The sequence below is a fragment of the Coregonus lavaretus genome (assembly GCF_964263955.1).
Source record: "Coregonus lavaretus genome assembly, contig: HAP1_SCAFFOLD_1424, whole genome shotgun sequence".
Classification (NCBI taxonomy): domain Eukaryota; kingdom Metazoa; phylum Chordata; class Actinopteri; order Salmoniformes; family Salmonidae; genus Coregonus; species Coregonus lavaretus.
In genome coordinates, this window is record NW_028156789.1 from 18,509 (window position 1) to 39,243 (window position 20,735).

At 47.2% G+C, this 20,735-nt stretch overlaps 1 protein-coding gene across 1 annotated transcript in view; it reads left to right on the forward strand.

Moving 5' to 3' along the window:
* LOC311119681 (insulin-like growth factor 1 receptor) overlaps positions 1–20,735 on the forward strand; it is a gene marked incomplete at both ends in the record, with an annotated part of 64,633 nt that overhangs the window by 14,883 nt on the left and 29,015 nt on the right. Inside the window, one exon of the mRNA XM_084194348.1 lies at positions 8,897–9,062. Coding sequence (XP_084050474.1) covers positions 8,897–9,062 — 166 coding nt within the window. The remainder of the gene's footprint in view (positions 1–8,896; positions 9,063–20,735) is intronic.

Below are 20,735 nucleotides of genomic sequence, written 5' to 3' on the forward strand. Positions count from 1 at the left end.
AAGCAGTAGTCTAACAGTGTGTTTCTCTGTGTCTGTCCAGCCAGAGAAGCAGTAGTCTAACAGTGTGTTTCTCTGTGTCCAGCTAGAGAAGCAGTAGTCTAACAGTGTGTTTCTCTGTGTCTGTCCAGTCAGAGAAGCAGTAGTCTAACAGTGTGTTTCTCTGTGTCTGTCCAGTCAGAGAAGCAGTAGTCTAACAGTGTGTTTCTCTGTGTCTGTCCAGCTAGAGAAGCAGTAGTCTAACAGTTTGTTTCTCTGTGTCCAGCCAGAGAAGCAGTAGTCTAACAGTGTGTTTCTCTGTGTCCAGTCAGAGAAGCAGTAGTCTAACAGTGTGTTTCTCTGTGTCCAGCCAGAGAAGCAGTAGTCTAACAGTGTGTTTCTCTGTGTCTGTCCAGTCAGAGAAGCAGTAGTCTAACAGTGTGTTTCTCTGTGTCCAGCCAGAGAAGCAGTAGTCTAACAGTGTGTTTCTCTGTGTCCAGCCAGAGAAGCAGTAGTCTAACAGTGTGTTTCTCTGTGTCCAGTCAGAGAAGCAGTAGTCTAACAGTGTGTTTCTCTGTGTCCAGCCAGAGAAGCAGTAGTCTAACAGTGTGTTTCTCTGTGTCTGTCCAGTCAGAGAAGCAGTAGTCTAACAGTGTGTTTCTCTGTGTCTGTCCAGCCAGAGAAGCAGTAGTCTAACAGTGTGTTTCTCTGTGTCCAGCCAGAGAAGCAGTAGTCTAACAGTGTGTTTCTCTGTGTCCAGTCAGAGAAGCAGTAGTCTAACAGTGTGTTTCTCTGTGTCCAGCCAGAGAAGCAGTAGTCTAACAGTGTGTTTCTCTGTGTCCAGCCAGAGAAGCAGTAGTCTAACAGTGTGTTTCTCTGTGTCCAGCCAGAGAAGCAGTAGTCTAACAGTGTGTTTCTCTGTGTCCAGCCAGAGAAGCAGTAGTCTAACAGTGTGTTTCTCTGTGTCCAGCCAGAGAAGCAGTAGTCTAACAGTGTGTTTCTCTGTGTCCAGTCAGAGAAGCATTAGTCTAACAGTGTGTTTCTCTGTGTCCAGCCAGAGAAGCAGTAGTCTAACAGTGTGTTTCTCTGTGTCCAGTCAGAGAAGCAGTAGTCTAACAGTGTGTTTCTCTGTGTCTGTCCAGTCAGAGAAGCAGTAGTCTAACAGTGTGTTTCTCTGTGTCCAGCCAGAGAAGCAGTAGTCTAACAGTGTGTTTCTCTGTGTCCAGCCAGAGAAGCAGTAGTCTAACAGTGTGTTTCTCTGTGTCCAGCCAGAGAAGCAGTAGTCTAACAGTGTGTTTCTCTGTGTCCAGCCAGAGAAGCAGTAGTCTAACAGTGTGTTTCTCTGTGTCCAGCCAGAGAAGCAGTAGTCTAACAGTGTGTTTCTCTGTGTCTGTCCAGTCAGAGAAGCAGTAGTCTAACAGTGTGTTTCTCTGTGTCTGTCCAGTCAGAGAAGCAGTAGTCTAACAGTGTGTTTCTCTGTGTCTGTCCAGTCAGAGAAGCAGTAGTCTAACAGTGTGTTTCTCTGTGTCCAGTCAGAGAAGCAGTAGTCTAACAGTGTGTTTCTCTGTGTCCAGTCAGAGAAGCAGTAGTCTAACAGTGTGTTTCTCTGTGTCCAGCCAGAGAAGCAGTAGTCTAACAGTGTGTTTCTCTGTGTCTGTCCAGTCAGAGAAGCAGTAGTCTAACAGTGTGTTTCTCTGTGTCTGTCCAGCCAGAGAAGCAGTAGTCTAACAGTGTGTTTCTCTGTGTCTGTCCAGCCAGAGAAGCAGTAGTCTAACAGTGTGTTTCTCTGTGTCCAGCCAGAGAAGCAGTAGTCTAACAGTGTGTTTCTCTGTGTCCAGTCAGAGAAGCAGTAGTCTAACAGTGTGTTTCTCTGTGTCCAGCCAGAGAAGCAGTAGTCTAACAGTGTGTTTCTCTGTGTCCAGCCAGAGAAGCAGTAGTCTAACAGTGTGTTTCTCTGTGTCCAGTCAGAGAAGCAGTAGTCTAACAGTGTGTTTCTCTGTGTCCAGCCAGAGAAGCAGTAGTCTAACAGTGTGTTTCTCTGTGTCCAGTCAGAGAAGCAGTAGTCTAACAGTGTGTTTCTCTGTGTCCAGCCAGAGAAGCAGTAGTCTAACAGTGTGTTTCTCTGTGTCTGTCCAGTCAGAGAAGCAGTAGTCTAACAGTGTGTTTCTCTGTGTCCAGCCAGAGAAGCAGTAGTCTAACAGTGTGTTTCTCTGTGTCCAGCCAGAGAAGCAGTAGTCTAACAGTGTGTTTCTCTGTGTCCAGCCAGAGAAGCAGTAGTCTAACAGTGTGTTTCTCTGTGTCCAGCCAGAGAAGCAGTAGTCTAACAGTGTGTTTCTCTGTGTCTGTCCAGCCAGAGAAGCAGTAGTCTAACAGTGTGTTTCTCTGTGTCCAGTCAGAGAAGCAGTAGTCTAACAGTGTGTTTCTCTGTGTCCAGCCAGAGAAGCAGTAGTCTAACAGTGTGTTTCTCTGTGTCTGTCCAGCCAGAGAAGCAGTAGTCTAACAGTGTGTTTCTCTGTGTCCAGCCAGAGAAGCAGTAGTCTAACAGTGTGTTTCTCTGTGTCCAGTCAGAGAAGCAGTAGTCTAACAGTGTGTTTCTCTGTGTCTGTCCAGCCAGAGAAGCAGTAGTCTAACAGTGTGTTTCTCTGTGTCCAGTCAGAGAAGCAGTAGTCTAACAGTGTGTTTCTCTGTGTCTGTCCAGTCAGAGAAGCAGTAGTCTAACAGTGTGTTTCTCTGTGTCTGTCCAGCCAGAGAAGCAGTAGTCTAACAGTGTGTTTCTCTGTGTCCAGCCAGAGAAGCAGTAGTCTAACAGTGTGTTTCTCTGTGTCCAGTCAGAGAAGCAGTAGTCTAACAGTGTGTTTCTCTGTGTCCAGCCAGAGAAGCAGTAGTCTAACAGTGTGTTTCTCTGTGTCTGTCCAGCCAGAGAAGCAGTAGTCTAACAGTGTGTTTCTCTGTGTCCAGCCAGAGAAGCAGTAGTCTAACAGTGTGTTTCTCTGTGTCCAGCCAGAGAAGCAGTAGTCTAACAGTGTGTTTCTCTGTGTCTGTCCAGTCAGAGAAGCAGTAGTCTAACAGTGTGTTTCTCTGTGTCCAGTCAGAGAAGCAGTAGTCTAACAGTGTGTTTCTCTGTGTCCAGCCAGAGAAGCAGTAGTCTAACAGTGTGTTTCTCTGTGTCCAGTCAGAGAAGCAGTAGTCTAACAGTGTGTTTCTCTGTGTCCAGTCAGAGAAGCAGTAGTCTAACAGTGTGTTTCTCTGTGTCTGTCCAGTCAGAGAAGCAGTAGTCTAACAGTGTGTTTCTCTGTGTCTGTCCAGCCAGAGAAGCAGTAGTCTAACAGTGTGTTTCTCTGTGTCCAGCCAGAGAAGCAGTAGTCTAACAGTGTGTTTCTCTGTGTCTGTCCAGTCAGAGAAGCAGTAGTCTAACAGTGTGTTTCTCTGTGTCCAGCCAGAGAAGCAGTAGTCTAACAGTGTGTTTCTCTGTGTCCAGCCAGAGAAGCAGTAGTCTAACAGTGTGTTTCTCTGTGTCCAGTCAGAGAAGCAGTAGTCTAACAGTGTGTTTCTCTGTGTCCAGTCAGAGAAGCAGTAGTCTAACAGTGTGTTTCTCTGTGTCCAGCCAGAGAAGCAGTAGTCTAACAGTGTGTTTCTCTGTGTCCAGTCAGAGAAGCAGTAGTCTAACAGTGTGTTTCTCTGTGTCCAGTCAGAGAAGCAGTAGTCTAACAGTGTGTTTCTCTGTGTCCAGCCAGAGAAGCAGTAGTCTAACAGTGTGTTTCTCTGTGTCCAGCCAGAGAAGCAGTAGTCTAACAGTGTGTTTCTCTGTGTCCAGCCAGAGAAGCAGTAGTCTAACAGTGTGTTTCTCTGTGTCCAGTCAGAGAAGCAGTAGTCTAACAGTGTGTTTCTCTGTGTCTGTCCAGTCAGAGAAGCAGTAGTCTAACAGTGTGTTTCTCTGTGTCTGTCCAGCCAGAGAAGCAGTAGTCTAACAGTGTGTTTCTCTGTGTCCAGCCAGAGAAGCAGTAGTCTAACAGTGTGTTTCTCTGTGTCCAGCCAGAGAAGCAGTAGTCTAACAGTGTGTTTCTCTGTGTCTGTCCAGTCAGAGAAGCAGTAGTCTAACAGTGTGTTTCTCTGTGTCCAGCCAGAGAAGCAGTAGTCTAACAGTGTGTTTCTCTGTGTCCAGTCAGAGAAGCAGTAGTCTAACAGTGTGTTTCTCTGTGTCCAGCCAGAGAAGCAGTAGTCTAACAGTGTGTTTCTCTGTGTCCAGTCAGAGAAGCAGTAGTCTAACAGTGTGTTTCTCTGTGTCCAGCCAGAGAAGCAGTAGTCTAACAGTGTGTTTCTCTGTGTCCAGCCAGAGAAGCAGTAGTCTAACAGTGTGTTTCTCTGTGTCCAGTCAGAGAAGCAGTAGTCTAACAGTGTGTTTCTCTGTGTCCAGTCAGAGAAGCAGTAGTCTAACAGTGTGTTTCTCTGTGTCCAGCCAGAGAAGCAGTAGTCTAACAGTGTGTTTCTCTGTGTCCAGCCAGAGAAGCAGTAGTCTAACAGTGTGTTTCTCTGTGTCCAGTCAGAGAAGCAGTAGTCTAACAGTGTGTTTCTCTGTGTCCAGTCAGAGAAGCAGTAGTCTAACAGTGTGTTTCTCTGTGTCTGTCCAGTCAGAGAAGCAGTAGTCTAACAGTGTGTTTCTCTGTGTCTGTCCAGCCAGAGAAGCAGTAGTCTAACAGTGTGTTTCTCTGTGTCTGTCCAGCCAGAGAAGCAGTAGTCTAACAGTGTGTTTCTCTGTGTCCAGCCAGAGAAGCAGTAGTCTAACAGTGTGTTTCTCTGTGTCCAGCCAGAGAAGCAGTAGTCTAACAGTGTGTTTCTCTGTGTCCAGCCAGAGAAGCAGTAGTCTAACAGTGTGTTTCTCTGTGTCCAGCCAGAGAAGCAGTAGTCTAACAGTGTGTTTCTCTGTGTCCAGCCAGAGAAGCAGTAGTCTAACAGTGTGTTTCTCTGTGTCTGTCCAGCCAGAGAAGCAGTAGTCTAACAGCGTGTTTCTCTGTGTCCAGCCAGAGAAGCAGTAGTCTAACAGTGTGTTTCTCTGTGTCCAGCCAGAGAAGCAGTAGTCTAACAGTGTGTTTCTCTGTGTCCAGCCAGAGAAGCAGTAGTCTAACAGTGTGTTTCTCTGTGTCTGTCCAGCCAGAGAAGCAGTAGTCTAACAGTGTGTTTCTCTGTGTCCAGTCAGAGAAGCAGTAGTCTAACAGTGTGTTTCTCTGTGTCCAGTCAGAGAAGCAGTAGTCTAACAGTGTGTTTCTCTGTGTCCAGCCAGAGAAGCAGTAGTCTAACAGTGTGTTTCTCTGTGTCCAGCCAGAGAAGCAGTAGTCTAACAGTGTGTTTCTCTGTGTCCAGCCAGAGAAGCAGTAGTCTAACAGTGTGTTTCTCTGTGTCTGTCCAGCCAGAGAAGCAGTAGTCTAACAGTGTGTTTCTCTGTGTCTGTCCAGTCAGAGAAGCAGTAGTCTAACAGTGTGTTTCTCTGTGTCCAGCCAGAGAAGCAGTAGTCTAACAGTGTGTTTCTCTGTGTCTGTCCAGTCAGAGAAGCAGTAGTCTAACAGTGTGTTTCTCTGTGTCCAGTCAGAGAAGCAGTAGTCTAACAGTGTGTTTCTCTGTGTCCAGCCAGAGAAGCAGTAGTCTAACAGTGTGTTTCTCTGTGTCCAGTCAGAGAAGCAGTAGTCTAACAGTGTGTTTCTCTGTGTCCAGTCAGAGAAGCAGTAGTCTAACAGTGTGTTTCTCTGTGTCCAGCCAGAGAAGCAGTAGTCTAACAGTGTGTTTCTCTGTGTCCAGTCAGAGAAGCAGTAGTCTAACAGTGTGTTTCTCTGTGTCTGTCCAGCCAGAGAAGCAGTAGTCTAACAGTGTGTTTCTCTGTGTCCAGCCAGAGAAGCAGTAGTCTAACAGTGTGTTTCTCTGTGTCCAGTCAGAGAAGCAGTAGTCTAACAGTGTGTTTCTCTGTGTCCAGTCAGAGAAGCAGTAGTCTAACAGTGTGTTTCTCTGTGTCTGTCCAGCCAGAGAAGCAGTAGTCTAACAGTGTGTTTCTCTGTGTCCAGTCAGAGAAGCAGTAGTCTAACAGTGTGTTTCTCTGTGTCCAGCCAGAGAAGCAGTAGTCTAACAGTGTGTTTCTCTGTGTCTGTCCAGTCAGAGAAGCAGTAGTCTAACAGTGTGTTTCTCTGTGTCCAGCCAGAGAAGCAGTAGTCTAACAGCGTGTTTCTCTGTGTCCAGTCAGAGAAGCAGTAGTCTAACAGTGTGTTTCTCTGTGTCCAGTCAGAGAAGCAGTAGTCTAACAGTGTGTTTCTCTGTGTCCAGCCAGAGAAGCAGTAGTCTAACAGTGTGTTTCTCTGTGTCCAGTCAGAGAAGCAGTAGTCTAACAGTGTGTTTCCTGAGTGGCGCAGTGGTCTAAGGCACTGCATCGCAGTGCTAACTGTGTCACTAGAGATCCTGGTTCGAATCCAGGCTCTGTCGCAGCCGGCCGCGACCGGGAGACTCATGGGCGGCGCACAATTGGCCCAGCGTCGTCCAGGGTAGGGGAGGGAATGGCCGGCAGGGATGTAGCTCAGTTGATAGAGCATGGCGTTTGCAACGCCAGGGTTGTGGGTTCGATTCCCACAGGGGGCCAGTATAAAAAAAAATATATATATATATATATATATGTAAGTCGCTCTGGATAAGAGCGTCTGCTAAATGACTAAAATGTAAATGTAAATGTGTTTCTCTGTGTCCAGCCAGAGAAGCAGTAGTCTAACAGTGTGTTTCTCTGTGTCCAGCCAGAGAAGCAGTAGTCTAACAGTGTGTTTCTCTGTGTCTGTCCAGCCAGAGAAGCAGTAGTCTAACAGTGTGTTTCTCTGTGTCCAGCCAGAGAAGCAGTAGTCTAACAGTGTGTTTCTCTGTGTCCAGCCAGAGAAGCAGTAGTCTAACAGTGTGTTTCTCTGTGTCCAGCCAGAGAAGCAGTAGTCTAACAGTGTGTTTCTCTGTGTCCAGCCAGAGAAGCAGTAGTCTAACAATTTGTTTCTCTGTGTCCAGTCAGAGAAGCAGTAGTCTAACAGTGTGTTTCTCTGTGTCCAGCCAGAGAAGCAGTAGTCTAACAGTGTGTTTCTCTGTGTCCAGTCAGAGAAGCAGTAGTCTAACAGTGTGTTTCTCTGTGTCCAGTCAGAGAAGCAGTAGTCTAACAGTGTGTTTCTCTGTGTCTGTCCAGTCAGAGAAGCAGTAGTCTAACAGTGTGTTTCTCTGTGTCTGTCCAGCCAGAGAAGCAGTAGTCTAACAGTGTGTTTCTCTGTGTCCAGCCAGAGAAGCAGTAGTCTAACAGTGTGTTTCTCTGTGTCCAGTCAGAGAAGCAGTAGTCTAACAGTGTGTTTCTCTGTGTCTGTCCAGTCAGAGAAGCAGTAGTCTAACAGTGTGTTTCTCTGTGTCCAGCCAGAGAAGCAGTAGTCTAACAGTGTGTTTCTCTGTGTCCAGTCAGAGAAGCAGTAGTCTAACAGTGTGTTTCTCTGTGTCCAGTCAGAGAAGCAGTAGTCTAACAGTGTGTTTCTCTGTGTCTGTCCAGTCAGAGAAGCAGTAGTCTAACAGTGTGTTTCTCTGTGTCTGTCCAGCCAGAGAAGCAGTAGTCTAACAGTGTGTTTCTCTGTGTCCAGCCAGAGAAGCAGTAGTCTAACAGTGTGTTTCTCTGTGTCCAGTCAGAGAAGCAGTAGTCTAACAGTGTGTTTCTCTGTGTCCAGCCAGAGAAGCAGTAGTCTAACAGTGTGTTTCTCTGTGTCCAGCCAGAGAAGCAGTAGTCTAACAGTGTGTTTCTCTGTGTCTGTCCAGCCAGAGAAGCAGTAGTCTAACAGTGTGTTTCTCTGTGTCCAGCCAGAGAAGCAGTAGTCTAACAGTGTGTTTCTCTGTGTCCAGTCAGAGAAGCAGTAGTCTAACAGTGTGTTTCTCTGTGTCCAGTCAGAGAAGCAGTAGTCTAACAGTGTGTTTCTCTGTGTCCAGCCAGAGAAGCAGTAGTCTAACAGTGTGTTTCTCTGTGTCCAGCCAGAGAAGCAGTAGTCTAACAGTGTGTTTCTCTGTGTCCAGTCAGAGAAGCAGTAGTCTAACAGTGTGTTTCTCTGTGTCCAGCCAGAGAAGCAGTAGTCTAACAGTGTGTTTCTCTGTGTCCAGTCAGAGAAGCAGTAGTCTAACAGTGTGTTTCTCTGTGTCTGTCCAGTTAGAGAAGCAGTAGTCTAACAGTGTGTTTCTCTGTGTCCAGCCAGAGAAGCAGTAGTCTAACAGTGTGTTTCTCTGTGTCCAGCCAGAGAAGCAGTAGTCTAACAGTGTGTTTCTCTGTGTCCAGCCAGAGAAGCAGTAGTCTAACAGTGTGTTTCTCTGTGTCTGTCCAGCCAGAGAAGCAGTAGTCTAACAGTGTGTTTCTCTGTGTCCTGCCAGAGAAGCAGTAGTCTAACAGTGTGTTTCTCTGTGTCCAGCCAGAGAAGCAGTAGTCTAACAGTGTGTTTCTCTGTGTCTGTCCAGCCAGAGAAGCAGTAGTCTAACAGTGTGTTTCTCTGTGTCTGTCCAGCCAGAGAAGCAGTAGTCTAACAGTGTGTTTCTCTGTGTCTGTCCAGCCAGAGAAGCAGTAGTCTAACAGTGTGTTTCTCTGTGTCCAGTCAGAGAAGCAGTAGTCTAACAGTGTGTTTCTCTGTGTCCAGCCAGAGAAGCAGTAGTCTAACAGTGTGTTTCTCTGTGTCCAGCCAGAGAAGCAGTAGTCTAACAGTGTGTTTCTCTGTGTCCAGCCAGAGAAGCAGTAGTCTAACAGTGTGTTTCTCTGTGTCCAGCCAGAGAAGCAGTAGTCTAACAGTGTGTTTCTCTGTGTCTGTCCAGTCAGAGAAGCAGTAGTCTAACAGTGTGTTTCTCTGTGTCTGTCCAGTCAGAGAAGCAGTAGTCTAACAGTGTGTTTCTCTGTGTCCAGTCAGAGAAGCATGAGTGCGTGTCTCGGCAGCTCTATAGAGAGCAGCGTGGTGCCAGACTCAGTAACCTTGGACCTGGTAACTACTCCGCCCGGGTCAGAGCCACCTCCCTGGCTGGTAACGGATCCTGGACTGAACCCGTCTCCTTCTATGTGGTGCAGGCCCAACGTAAGATATCATCATCATTACCATCATCATCATCCACTATTCAACACTACATAACTTTGTCTCTCATGGGGAATTGAATTGGTCTTTGTGAACACAACCAACAAGGCAGACAAAACAACCTATGAGTATACAAAACATTAAGACCACCTGCTCTTTCCTTGACATCGATTGACTATGTGAGCGCCATGATCCCTTATTGATGCCACGTAGGGCTGTGGCGGTCACAGAATGTAGTCAGCCGGTGATTGTCAAGCAAATAACTGTCGGTCTCACGGTAATTGACCGTTCATTAACATAAACACATTTAGCATCTCCTGGCTTCCACACACAGCCTACAAGACAGTTTTTAAAAAGTGTAATAAACCCATGTAATATAGCCTACACCTTCACAATAAACCCATGTAATATAGCCTACACCTTCACAATAAACCCATGTAATATAGCCCACACCTTCACAATAAACCCATGTAATATAGCCTACACCTTCACAATAAACCCATGTAATATAGCCTACACCTCCACAATAAACCCATGTAATATAGCCTACACCTCCACAATAAACCCATGTAATATAGCCTACACCTTCACAATAAACCCATGTAATATAGCCTACACCTTCACAATAAAACCATTATTTATTTTAGACAGGTCTAAAGAAGCATGATATGAAGAAAATATAGTCTATTTCAGAAGAACAGAATAGCATCCTCTGAGTTGTCCTTATGTTAGGTCCTGATCTGGCTATGCCAAATGGCTGTGGGCTACACTAGTTCATTTAGCAGACAAGATTAGCTTAGAATTCCTTGGCATTATATTATTTTATAGTATGAAGAATACAATTGAACAAAGCTGAATAAAATATAAATATTTTCTCCAAATGATTTGAGGGAGTGCGCACATGCGGCTATTCTGTGTTGAGCGGTTAACAAATAAATAGCTCCTCCTATATGCTTAATTTAGAGTTATTAATATAACTTTAGTTGTTCTACCAACGTTGGGCTATATGTTTAGATTTTTAATACATTGTAAGGCTGCGTGATGAGACTCTAATGATGATTTGAAAAAAGTTGCTTGAAAGGCATGAGCTCTGCTTTGTTTTTTGCGCAGGCTGTACACACTCCAATAGTCTCTCATTCACAATTTGACAAGCGCTTGATAATGCCTCGAATTCCACGGCGGCATCCCCTTTGGCCGTAATGCACCCTAAAAAACATCCATGCCTTTTGCAGCCCGGAGTGCTGCGTTGTGTCCTTCTCCCTGAGTGCTGCGTTGTGTCCTTCTCCCTGAGTGCTGCCTTGTGTCCTTCTCCCTGAGTGCTGCGTTGTTCCCTTCTCCCTTAGTGCTGCGTTGTGTCCTTCTCCCTGAGTGCTGCGTTGTGTTCTTCTCCCTGAGTGCTGCGTTGTGTTCTTCTCCCTGAGTGCTGCGTTGTGCCCTTCTCCCTGAGTGCTGCGTTGTGTCCTGAGTGCTGCGTTGTGCCCTTCTCCCTGAGTGCTGCGTTGTGCCCTTCTCCCTGAGTGCTGCGTTGTGCCCTTCTCCCTGAGTGCTGCGTTGTGCCCTTCTCCCTGAGTGCTGCGTTGTGCCCTTCTCCCTGAGTGCTGCGTTGTGCCCTTCTCCCTGAGTGCTGCGTTGTGCCCTTCTCCCTGAGTGCTGCGTTGTGCCCTTCTCCCTGAGTGCTGCGTTGTGTCCTTCTCCCTGAGTGCTGCGTTGTGTCCTTCTCCCTGAGTGCTGCCTTGTGTCCTTCTCCCTGAGTGCTGCGTTGTGCCCTTCTCCCTGAGTGCTGCGTTGTGTCCTTCTCCCTGAGTGCTGCGTTGTGCTCTTCTCCCTGAGTGCTGCGTTGTGCCCTTCTCCCTGAGTGCTGCGTTGTGCCCTTCTCCCTGAGTGCTGCGTTGTGTCCTTCTCCCTGAGTGCTGCGTTGTGCCCTTCTCCCTGAGTGCTGCGTTGTGTCCTTCTCCCTGAGTGGTGCGTTGTGCCCTTCTCCCTGAGTGGTGCGTTGTGCCCTTCTCCCTGAGTGCTGCGTTGTGCCCTTCTCCCTGAGTGCTGCGTTGTGCCCTTCTCCCTGAGTGGTGCGTTGTTCCCTTCTCCCTGAGTGCTGCGTTGTTCCCTTCTCCCTGAGTGCTGCGTTGTGCCCTTCTCCCTGAGTGCTGCGTTGTGCCCTTCTCCCTGAGTGGTGCGTTGTGTCCTTCTCCCTGAGTGGTGCGTTGTGTCCTTCTCCCTGAGTGCTGCGTTGTGTCCTTCTCCCTGAGTGCTGCGTTGTGCCCTTCTCCCTGAGTGCTGCGTTGTGTCCTTCTCCCTGAGTGCTGCGTTGTGTCCTTCTCCCTGAGTGCTGCGTTGTGCCCTTCTCCCTGAGTGCTGCGTTGTGCCCTTCTCCCTGAGTGCTGCGTTGTTCCCTTCTCCCTGAGTGCTGCGTTGTGCCCTTCTCCCTGAGTGCTGCGTTGTGCCCTTCTCCCTGAGTGGTGCGTTGTGCCCTTCTCCCTGAGTGGTGCGTTGTTCCCTTCTCCCTGAGTGCTGCGTTGTGCCCTTCTCCCTGAGTGCTGCGTTGTTCCCTTCTCCCTGAGTGCTGCGTTGTTCCCTTCTCCCTGAGTGCTGCGTTGTTCCCTTCTCCCTGAGTGCTGCGTTGTTCCCTTCTCCCTGAGTGCTGCGTTGTTCCCTTCTCCCTGAGTGCTGCGTTGTGCCCTTCTCCCTGAGTGCTGCGTTGTGCCCTTCTCCCTGAGTGGTGCGTTGTCCTTCTCCCTGAGTGCTGCGTTGTTCCCTTATCCCTGAGTGCTGCGTTGTGCCCTTCTCCCTGAGTGCTGCGTTGTGCCCTTCTCCCTGAGTGCTGCGTTGTGCCCTTCTCCCTGAGTGCTGCGTTGTGCCCTTCTCCCTGAGTGCTGCGTTGTGCCCTTCTCCCTGAGTGCTGCGTTGTGTCCTTCTCCCTGAGTGCTGCGTTGTGCCCTTCTCCCTGAGTGCTGCGTTGTGCCCTTCTCCCTGAGTGCTGCGTTGTGTCCTTCTCCCTGAGTGCTGCGTTGTGCCCTTCTCCCTGAGTGCTGCGTTGTGCCCTTCTCCCTGAGTGCTGCGTTGTGCCCTTCTCCCTGAGTGCTGCGTTGTGCCCTTCTCCCTGAGTGCTGCGTTGTGCCCTTCTCCCTGAGTGCTGCGTTGTGCCCTTCTCCCTGAGTGCTGCGTTGTGCCCTTCTCCCTGAGTGCTGCGTTGTGCCCTTCTCCCTGAGTGCTGCGTTGTGTCCTTCTCCCTGAGTGCTGCGTTGTGTCCTTCTCCCTGAGTGGTGCGTTGTGCCCTTCTCCCTGAGTGCTGCGTTGTGCCCTTCTCCCTGAGTGGTGCGTTGTGCCCTTCTCCCTGAGTGGTGCGTTGTGCCCTTCTCCCTGAGTGGTGCGTTGTGCCCTTCTCCCTGAGTGCTGCGTTGTGTCCTTCTCCCTGAGTGCTGCGTTGTGTCCTTCTCCCTGAGTGGTGCGTTGTGCCCTTCTCCCTGAGTGGTGCGTTGTGTCCTTCTCCCTGAGTGGTGCGTTGTGCCCTTCTCCCTGAGTGCTGCGTTGTGCCCTTCTCCCTGAGTGCTGCGTTGTGCCCTTCTCCCTGAGTGGTGCGTTGTGCCCTTCTCCCTGAGTGGTGCGTTGTGCCCTTCTCCCTGAGTGGTGCGTTGTGCCCTTCTCCCTGAGTGGTGCGTTGTGTCCTTCTCCCTGAGTGGTGCGTTGTGCCCTTCTCCCTGAGTGCTGCGTTGTGCCCTTCTCCCTGAGTGCTGCGTTGTGCCCTTCTCCCTGAGTGCTGCGTTGTGTCCTTCTCCCTGAGTGCTGCGTTGTGTCCTTCTCCCTGAGTGCTGCGTTGTGTCCTTCTCCCTGAGTGCTGCGTTGTGCCCTTCTCCCTGAGTGCTGCGTTGTGCCCTTCTCCCTGAGTTTGCTGCTCCGAATCACCTCTCACTCACATGGCTCTCCATCACGTGATCTGGTCTTTCTCACAGGCTACAAGTGAAGACAGACACATCGGGGATGCAATTCTGAGGTGGAAAAAAAAATAAACGCAACAAATCAGAAGGTTTAGCTTCAAATGTTGATAAACTATTAGGCTATTTATTCACATTATAAGATCAGCAATGCTCACATGGTAGTAGGCTATACATGGCAATGTTCCATTAGTGGAAAACACCATTATCAAAAGGGACCGCAAATGCAATTATGCATTTTTATGGTGAAAATGATCTTCCCCAAACTTGAAACTCAGGCGCTGCTTATGTAAGCCAGTTAGGCTCTACACCCATTTTAAGAAGTTATTTGGCCACTTTAGATGTGATACAAACCTTATTAAAACATATAGGCCTATGGGCTCGGCTACATGAGGTGTGTGACTATGATTAGAAAAAGCTTTGTTTCTTAAGCTGGGAATCATTCACAAGCGATCATATATAATTCACAACTGATAGGCTAATATTGTCACCCATCAGACTATTCTTGATTTAATCTTGCCTTTAATAAATAATATATGTGTGACATTTGTTTTGATTTAGAATGGACCATTATCATGCACCTATATCGAAACAGGGGCAGGGGAAAAAATAACTTAAATAGACTTAAATAGCGAATGGAGGACGCTTTTCCCCGTGGTTTATTTTCATGCCAGCCAGGTAGGCTATACTCCTGTTGTAAAGAGAAGCAATGTGCTTAATATGAGGAAAGTTGAGAAATAAATATAGTAGGCCTAGCCTATAGAAAGCTGATGGGATCCTCCTCTTTTTAATAGAGGCCATCACTCTGTTTTCTCCCGCTACTCCAGAGCCTATAGAACTGTTGCGCAACATGAACTCATTAGCTCTCATGAAGCGTTTGATTAGATTTTCGAAGACATTTGCATTGATGTCAGAGTGATTAGAGGGACAATAGAGTGCTGAGTACCAGGCAGTTAGCAGGTTTGGTAGGCTACTAATGACCATCAGCAGCATCAGAGCTTGGAGAAGCCTAATTACAGTGACTACATGTACATTTACGTCATTTAGCAGACGCTCTTATCCAGAGCAACTTACAGTTAGTGAGTGCATACATTATTTTTTTTATTATTCATACTGGCCCCCCATGGGAATCGAACCCACAACCCTGGCGTTGCAAACGCCATGCTCTACCAACTGAGCTACATCCCTGCCAGCCATTTCCTCCCATACCCTGGACGACGCTGGGCCAATTGTGTGCCGCCCCATGGGTCTCCCGGTCGCGGCCGGCCACGACAGAGCCTGGACTAAATGGTCATGTGAAATTTGACTGCCTTCATGACTCGTGACCGCCGGTGTGTGGCGGTAATACGGTGACCGCAACAGCCCAAATGCCACCTGTTAAATCCATTTAAATCAGTGTAGATGAAGGGGAGGAGACAGGTTAAAGAAGGACTTTTAAGCCTTGAGACAATTGAGACATGGATTGTGTATGTGTGCCATTCAGAGGGTGAATGAGCAAGACAAAAGATTTGAGTGTCTTTGAACGGGGTATGGTAGTAGGTGCCAGGCGCTCCGGTTTGCTTCACGAACTGTAACGCTGCTGGGTTTTTCACATTCAACAGTTTCCCGTGTGTATCAAGAATGGTCCACCACCCAAAGGACATCCAGCCAACTTGACACAACTGTGGGAAGCATTGGAGTCAACATGGGCCATCATCCCTGTGGGAAGCATAGGCGTCAACATGGGCCAGCATCCCTGTGGGAAGCATTGGAGTCAACATGGGCCAGCATCCCTGTGGGAAGCATTGGAGTCAACATGGGCCAGCATCCCTGTGGGAAGCATTGGAGTCAACATGGGCCAGCATCCCTGTGGGAAGCATTGGAGTCAACATGGGCCAGCATCCCTGTGGAACGTTTTCCACACCTTGTAGAGTTCACGCCCCGACAAATTGAGGCTGGGGGTAAAAAAGGGAAGGTGTTTAGGAAGGCGTTCCTAATGTTTAGTATACTCGGTGTATTTCAGTGATAATGCCAGAGAAGCCAGTGTTTGGAGGATATATTGGCAAGAGGGCATTATCACTTTTATACAACTTCTACCAACATATTTAAATATTGATTGACATATTTTCATTTAAAACTTTATTTTGATCGATTTATTCATACTATTTAATCCTTCCACAATATATAGTCCCGACGCAAATCTAGGGTTGCTACCCAAGCCGGCTGGTCGTTCGTTCTATTGGTTCGGTTGCCAGAGACGCGACCCAGTCGTTCAGTCTTTTTGTTCTGTATCTATGGACGCGACCCAGTCGTTCAGTCTTTTTGTTCTGTATCTATGGACGCGACCCAGTCGTTCAGTCTTTTTGTTCTGTATCTATGGACGCGACCCAGTCGTTCAGTCTTTTTGTTCTGTATCTATGGACGCGACCCAGTCGTTCAGTCTTTTTGTTCTGTATCTATGGACGCTACCCAGTCGTTCAGTCTTTTTGTTCTGTATCTATGGACGCGACCCAGTCGTTCAGTCTTTTTGTTCTGTATCTATGGACGCGACCCAGTCGTTCAGTCTTTTTGTTCTGTATCTATGGACGCGACCCAGTCGTTCAGTCTTTTTGTTCTGTATCTATGGACGCGACCCAGTCGTTCAGTCTTTTTGTTCTGTATCTATGGACGCGACCCAGTCGTTCAGTCTTTTTGTTCTGTATCTATGGACGCGACCCAGTCGTTCAGTCTTTTTGTTCTGTATCTATGGACGCGACCCAGTCGTTCAGTCTTTTTGTTCTGTATCTATGGACGCGACCCAGTCGGTCAGTCTTTTTGTTCTGTATCTATGGGCGCTACCCAGTCGTTCAGTCTTTTTGTTCTGTATCTATGGACGCTACCCAGTCGTTCAGTCTTTTTGTTCTGTATCTATGGACGCGACCCAGTCGTTCAGTCTTTGTTCTGTATCTATGGACGCGACCCAGTCGTTCAGTCTTTTTGTTCTGTATCTATGGACGCGACCCAGTCGTTCAGTCTTTTTGTTCTGTATCTATGGACGCGACCCAGTCGGTCAGTCTTTTTGTTCTGTATCTATGGACGCGACCCAGTCGTTCAGTCTTTTTGTTCTGTATCTATGGACGCTACCCAGTCGTTCAGTCTTTTTGTTCTGTATCTATGGACGCGACCCAGTCGTTCAGTCTTTTTGTTCTGTATCTATGGACGCGACCCAGTCGTTCAGTCTTTTTGTTCTGTATCTATGGACGCGACCCAGTCGGTCAGTCTTTTTGTTCTGTATCTATGGACGCGACCCAGTCGGTCAGTCTTTTTGTTCTGTATCTATGGACGCGACCCAGTCGGTCAGTCTTTTTGTTCTGTATCTATGGACGCGACCCAGTCGGTCAGTCTTTTTGTTCTGTATCTATGGACGCGACCCAGTCGTTCATTCTAAATGTTCCATTGCCATACTGGCTGAGAGACAGACAGCAAGGTATATACAAATCTCCGCTGTTAAACTAAATGTTGGTCTAAAAGAAATGTGAGATAACGTCTATATGCTTTTTATAGTGGAAATCAAGTTTATAAATTGCCTGGCTGGGCTGCTGAGACAGTGGATTGCGCAGTCAGATGGAACAGAGTAAATAGGCATTTTAACGTCATAGATTTAGCCGGTGGTAACTTGTGGAATAGACACTGTCTTGAATGCTGTTTTAACCAATCAGCATTCAGGATTAGACCCACCCGTATAAAGTCTAATTGTCACGATCGTTTAACAGAGATGAGGACCAAGGCGCAGCGTTGCAGGCAAACATACTCTTTATTAGAGACACGATCAAAAAACAACAAAACGATAACGTGACAGTTCACGGTCTAACACAACAGACTAGAAACAAGATCCCACAAACTCTGTGGGGAAACAGGCTGCTAAAGTATGGTTCTCAATCAGAGACAACAAGCAACAGCTGAATCACGTTGCCTCTGATTGAGAACCACACTGGCCAACATAGACAAACAATACTAGAATGTGAAACCTAGAACAAAACACATATACTTTACACACCCTGGCTCAACATATTAGAGTCCCCAGAGCCAGGGCATGACAGTACCCCCCCCTAAAGGCGCGGACTCCGACCGCGCCCACCAAATACCACAGGGGAGGGACCGGGTGGGCACTCCGCTTAGGCGGCGGATCCGGCTCCGGGCCTGATCCCCGCTCCCTCTCCAACCCCCCAAAGTACCCCTGGTCCGGTCTGGCCCCGCTGGCCGGAGCTGGACTGCACACTGGTGGAGCGGATTGCTCTAGCTCTGGCGTGAAGCATCTGACCGGTGCCGGACCAGCCACCGGTGGAACAGGCACGGGCCGTGCCGGACTGACGACGCACACCACTGGCTTGGTGTGGGGAGCAGGAGCGGGCCGAGCCGGCCTGACGAAACGCACCACTGACTTGGTGCGGGGAGCAGGAGCGGGCCGAGCCGGACTGACGAAACGCACCACTGACTTGGTGCGGGGAGCAGGAGCGGGCCGGACCGGGCTGACGAAACGCACCACTGACTTGGTGCGGGGAGCAGGAACGGGCCGAGCTGGGCTGACGAAACGCACCACTGACTTGGTGCGGGGAGCAGGAGCGGGCCGGACCGGGCTGACGAAACGCACCACTGACTTGGTGCGGGGAGCAGGAGCGGGCCGGACCGGGCTGACGAAGCGCACCACAGGCTTGGTGCGGGGAGTAGGAACAGCCGGGCCGAGCTGGCGACGCGCACCGTAGACTTGGTGCGAGTGGCAGGAACAGGCCGGACCGTACTGGGAACACACACCACTGGCCCTACGTGGGGATCAGGAACAGGCCGGACCGGACTGGCAACACACCCCAGTACCTCTCGCCGTGCCTCTACACCTTCCATCCCCTCTTCGACCAGTGGCCCCCGTAACCTGGCGGCCTCCTCTGCCAACCCGCTGGGCCGCTCTATCGCGGCCTCCTGCTGCCCCGACGTCGTGAGCCCCCCCCCTAAAAAATTTCTGGGAGTCTCTCTTCCCCGTGGGCCAGGCCTCTATAGTTCTCGCCCAACTCTCGCTCTTCTGCTTCCAATTCCCGCCATTCAGCTCCTCATTCGGCTTGACCCAGTCGAAGCTCTTCCTCCACTGTTCCCAAGTCCACCCTCTCTGCTCCTCACTAGGCTGCTTGGTCCAGTTCTGGTGGGATCTTCTGTCACGATCGTCTAACAGAGATGAGGACCAAGGCACAGCGTTGCAGGCAAACATACTCTTTATTAGAGACACGATCAAAAAACAACAAAACGATAACGTGACAGTTCACGGTCTAACACAACAGACTAGAAACAAGATCCCACAAACTCTGTGGGGAAACAGGCTGCTAAAGTATGGTTCTCAATCAGAGACAACAAGCAACAGCTGAATCACGTTGCCTCTGATTGAGAACCACACTGGCCAACATAGACAAACAATACTAGAATGTGAAACCTAGAACAAAACACATATACTTTACACACCCTGGCTCAACATATTAGAGTCCCCAGAGCCAGGGCGTGACACTAATAATCACCTTGAACACTTGTTGATGAATGCCGTCTTACCTTAACACATGTTAGTTAATACCAGTGTATGTAATACCTTAACACATGTTAGTTAATACCAGTGTATGTAATACCTTATCACATGTTAGTTAATACCAGTGTATGTAATACCTTAACACATGTTAGTTAATACCAGTGTATGTAATACCTTATCACATGTTAGTTAATACCAGTGTATGTAATACCTTATCACATGTTAGTTAATACCAGTGTATGTAATACCTTATCACATGTTAGTTAATACCAGTGTATGTAATACCTTATCACATGTTAGTTAATACCAGTGTATGTAATACCTTAACACATGTTAGTTAATACCAGTGTATGTAATACCTTATCACATGTTAGTTAATACCAGTGTATGTAATACCTTATCACATGTTAGTTAATACCAGTGTATGTAATACCTTATCACATGTTAACACCAGAGTGTATGTAATACCTTATCACATGTTAGTTAGTTACCACCAGAGTGTATGTAATACCTTATCACATGTTAACACCAGAGTGTATGTAATACCTTATCACATGTTAGTTAGTTACCACCAGAGTGTATGTAATACCTTATCACATGTTAACACCAGTGTATGTAATACCTTATCACATGTTAGTTAGTTACCACCAGTGTGTATGTAATACCTTATCACATGTTAACACCAGAGTGTATTTAATACCTTATCACATGTTAACACCAGAGTGTATGTAATACCTTATCACATGTTAACACCAGAGTGTATGTAATACCTTATCACATGTTAACACCAGAGTGTATGTAATACCTTATCACATGTTAGTTAGTTACCACCAGAGTGTATGTAATACCTTATCACATGTTAACACCAGTGTATGTAATACCTTATCACATGTTAGTTAGTTACCACCAGTGTGTATGTAATACCTTATCACATGTTAACACCAGAGTATGTAATACCTTATCACATGTTAACACCAGAGTGTATGTAATACCTTATCACATGTTAACACCAGAGTATGTAATACCTTATCACATGTTAACACCAGAGTGTATGTAATACCTTATCACATGTTAACACCAGAGTGTATGTAATACCTTATCACATGTTAACACCAGAGTGTATGTAATACCTTATCACATGTTAACACCAGAGTGTATGTAATACCTTATCACATGTTAACACCAGTGTGTATGTAATACCTTATCACATGTTAACACCAGAGTGTATGTAATACCTTATCACATGTTAACCCCAGAGTGTATGTAATACCTTATCACATGTTAACCCCAGAGTGTATGTAATACCTTATCACATGTTAGTTTGTTAACACCAGTGTGTATGTAATACCTTAGCACATGTTAACACCAGTGTGTATGTAATACCTTATCACATGTTAGTTAACACTAGAGTGTATGTAATACCTTATCACATGTTAACACCAGTGTATGTAATACCTTATCACATGTTAGTTAGTTACCACCAGAGTGTATGTAATACCTTATCACATGTTAACACCAGAGTGTATGTAATACCTTATCACATGTTAACACCAGAGTGTATGTAATACCTTATCACATGTTAACACCAGAGTATGTAATACCTTATCACATGTTAACACCAGAGTGTATGTAATACCTTATCACATGTTAACACCACAGTATGTAATACCTTATCACATGTTAACACCAGAGTGTATGTAATACCTTATCACATGTTAACACCAGAGTATGTAATACCTTATCACATGTTAACACCAGTGTATGTAATACCTTATCACATGTTAACACCAGTGTATGTAATACCTTATCACATGTTAACACCAGAGTATGTAATACCTTTTCACATGTTAACCCCAGTGTGTATGTAATACCTTATCACATGTTAACCCCAGAGTGTATGTAATACCTTATCACATGTTAACACCAGAGTATGTAATACCTTATCACATGTTAACCCCAGAGTGTATGTAATACCTTATCACATGTTAACACCAGAGTATGTAATACCTTATCACATGTTAATACCAGAGTGTATGTAATACCTTATCACATGTTAACACCAGAGTGTATGTAATACCTTATCACATGTTAGTTAGTTACCACCAGAGTGTATGTAATACCTTATCACATGTTAACCCCAGAGTGTATGTAATACCTTATCACATGTTAACACCAGAGTGTATGTAATACCTTATCACATGTTAACACCAGAGTGTATGTAATACC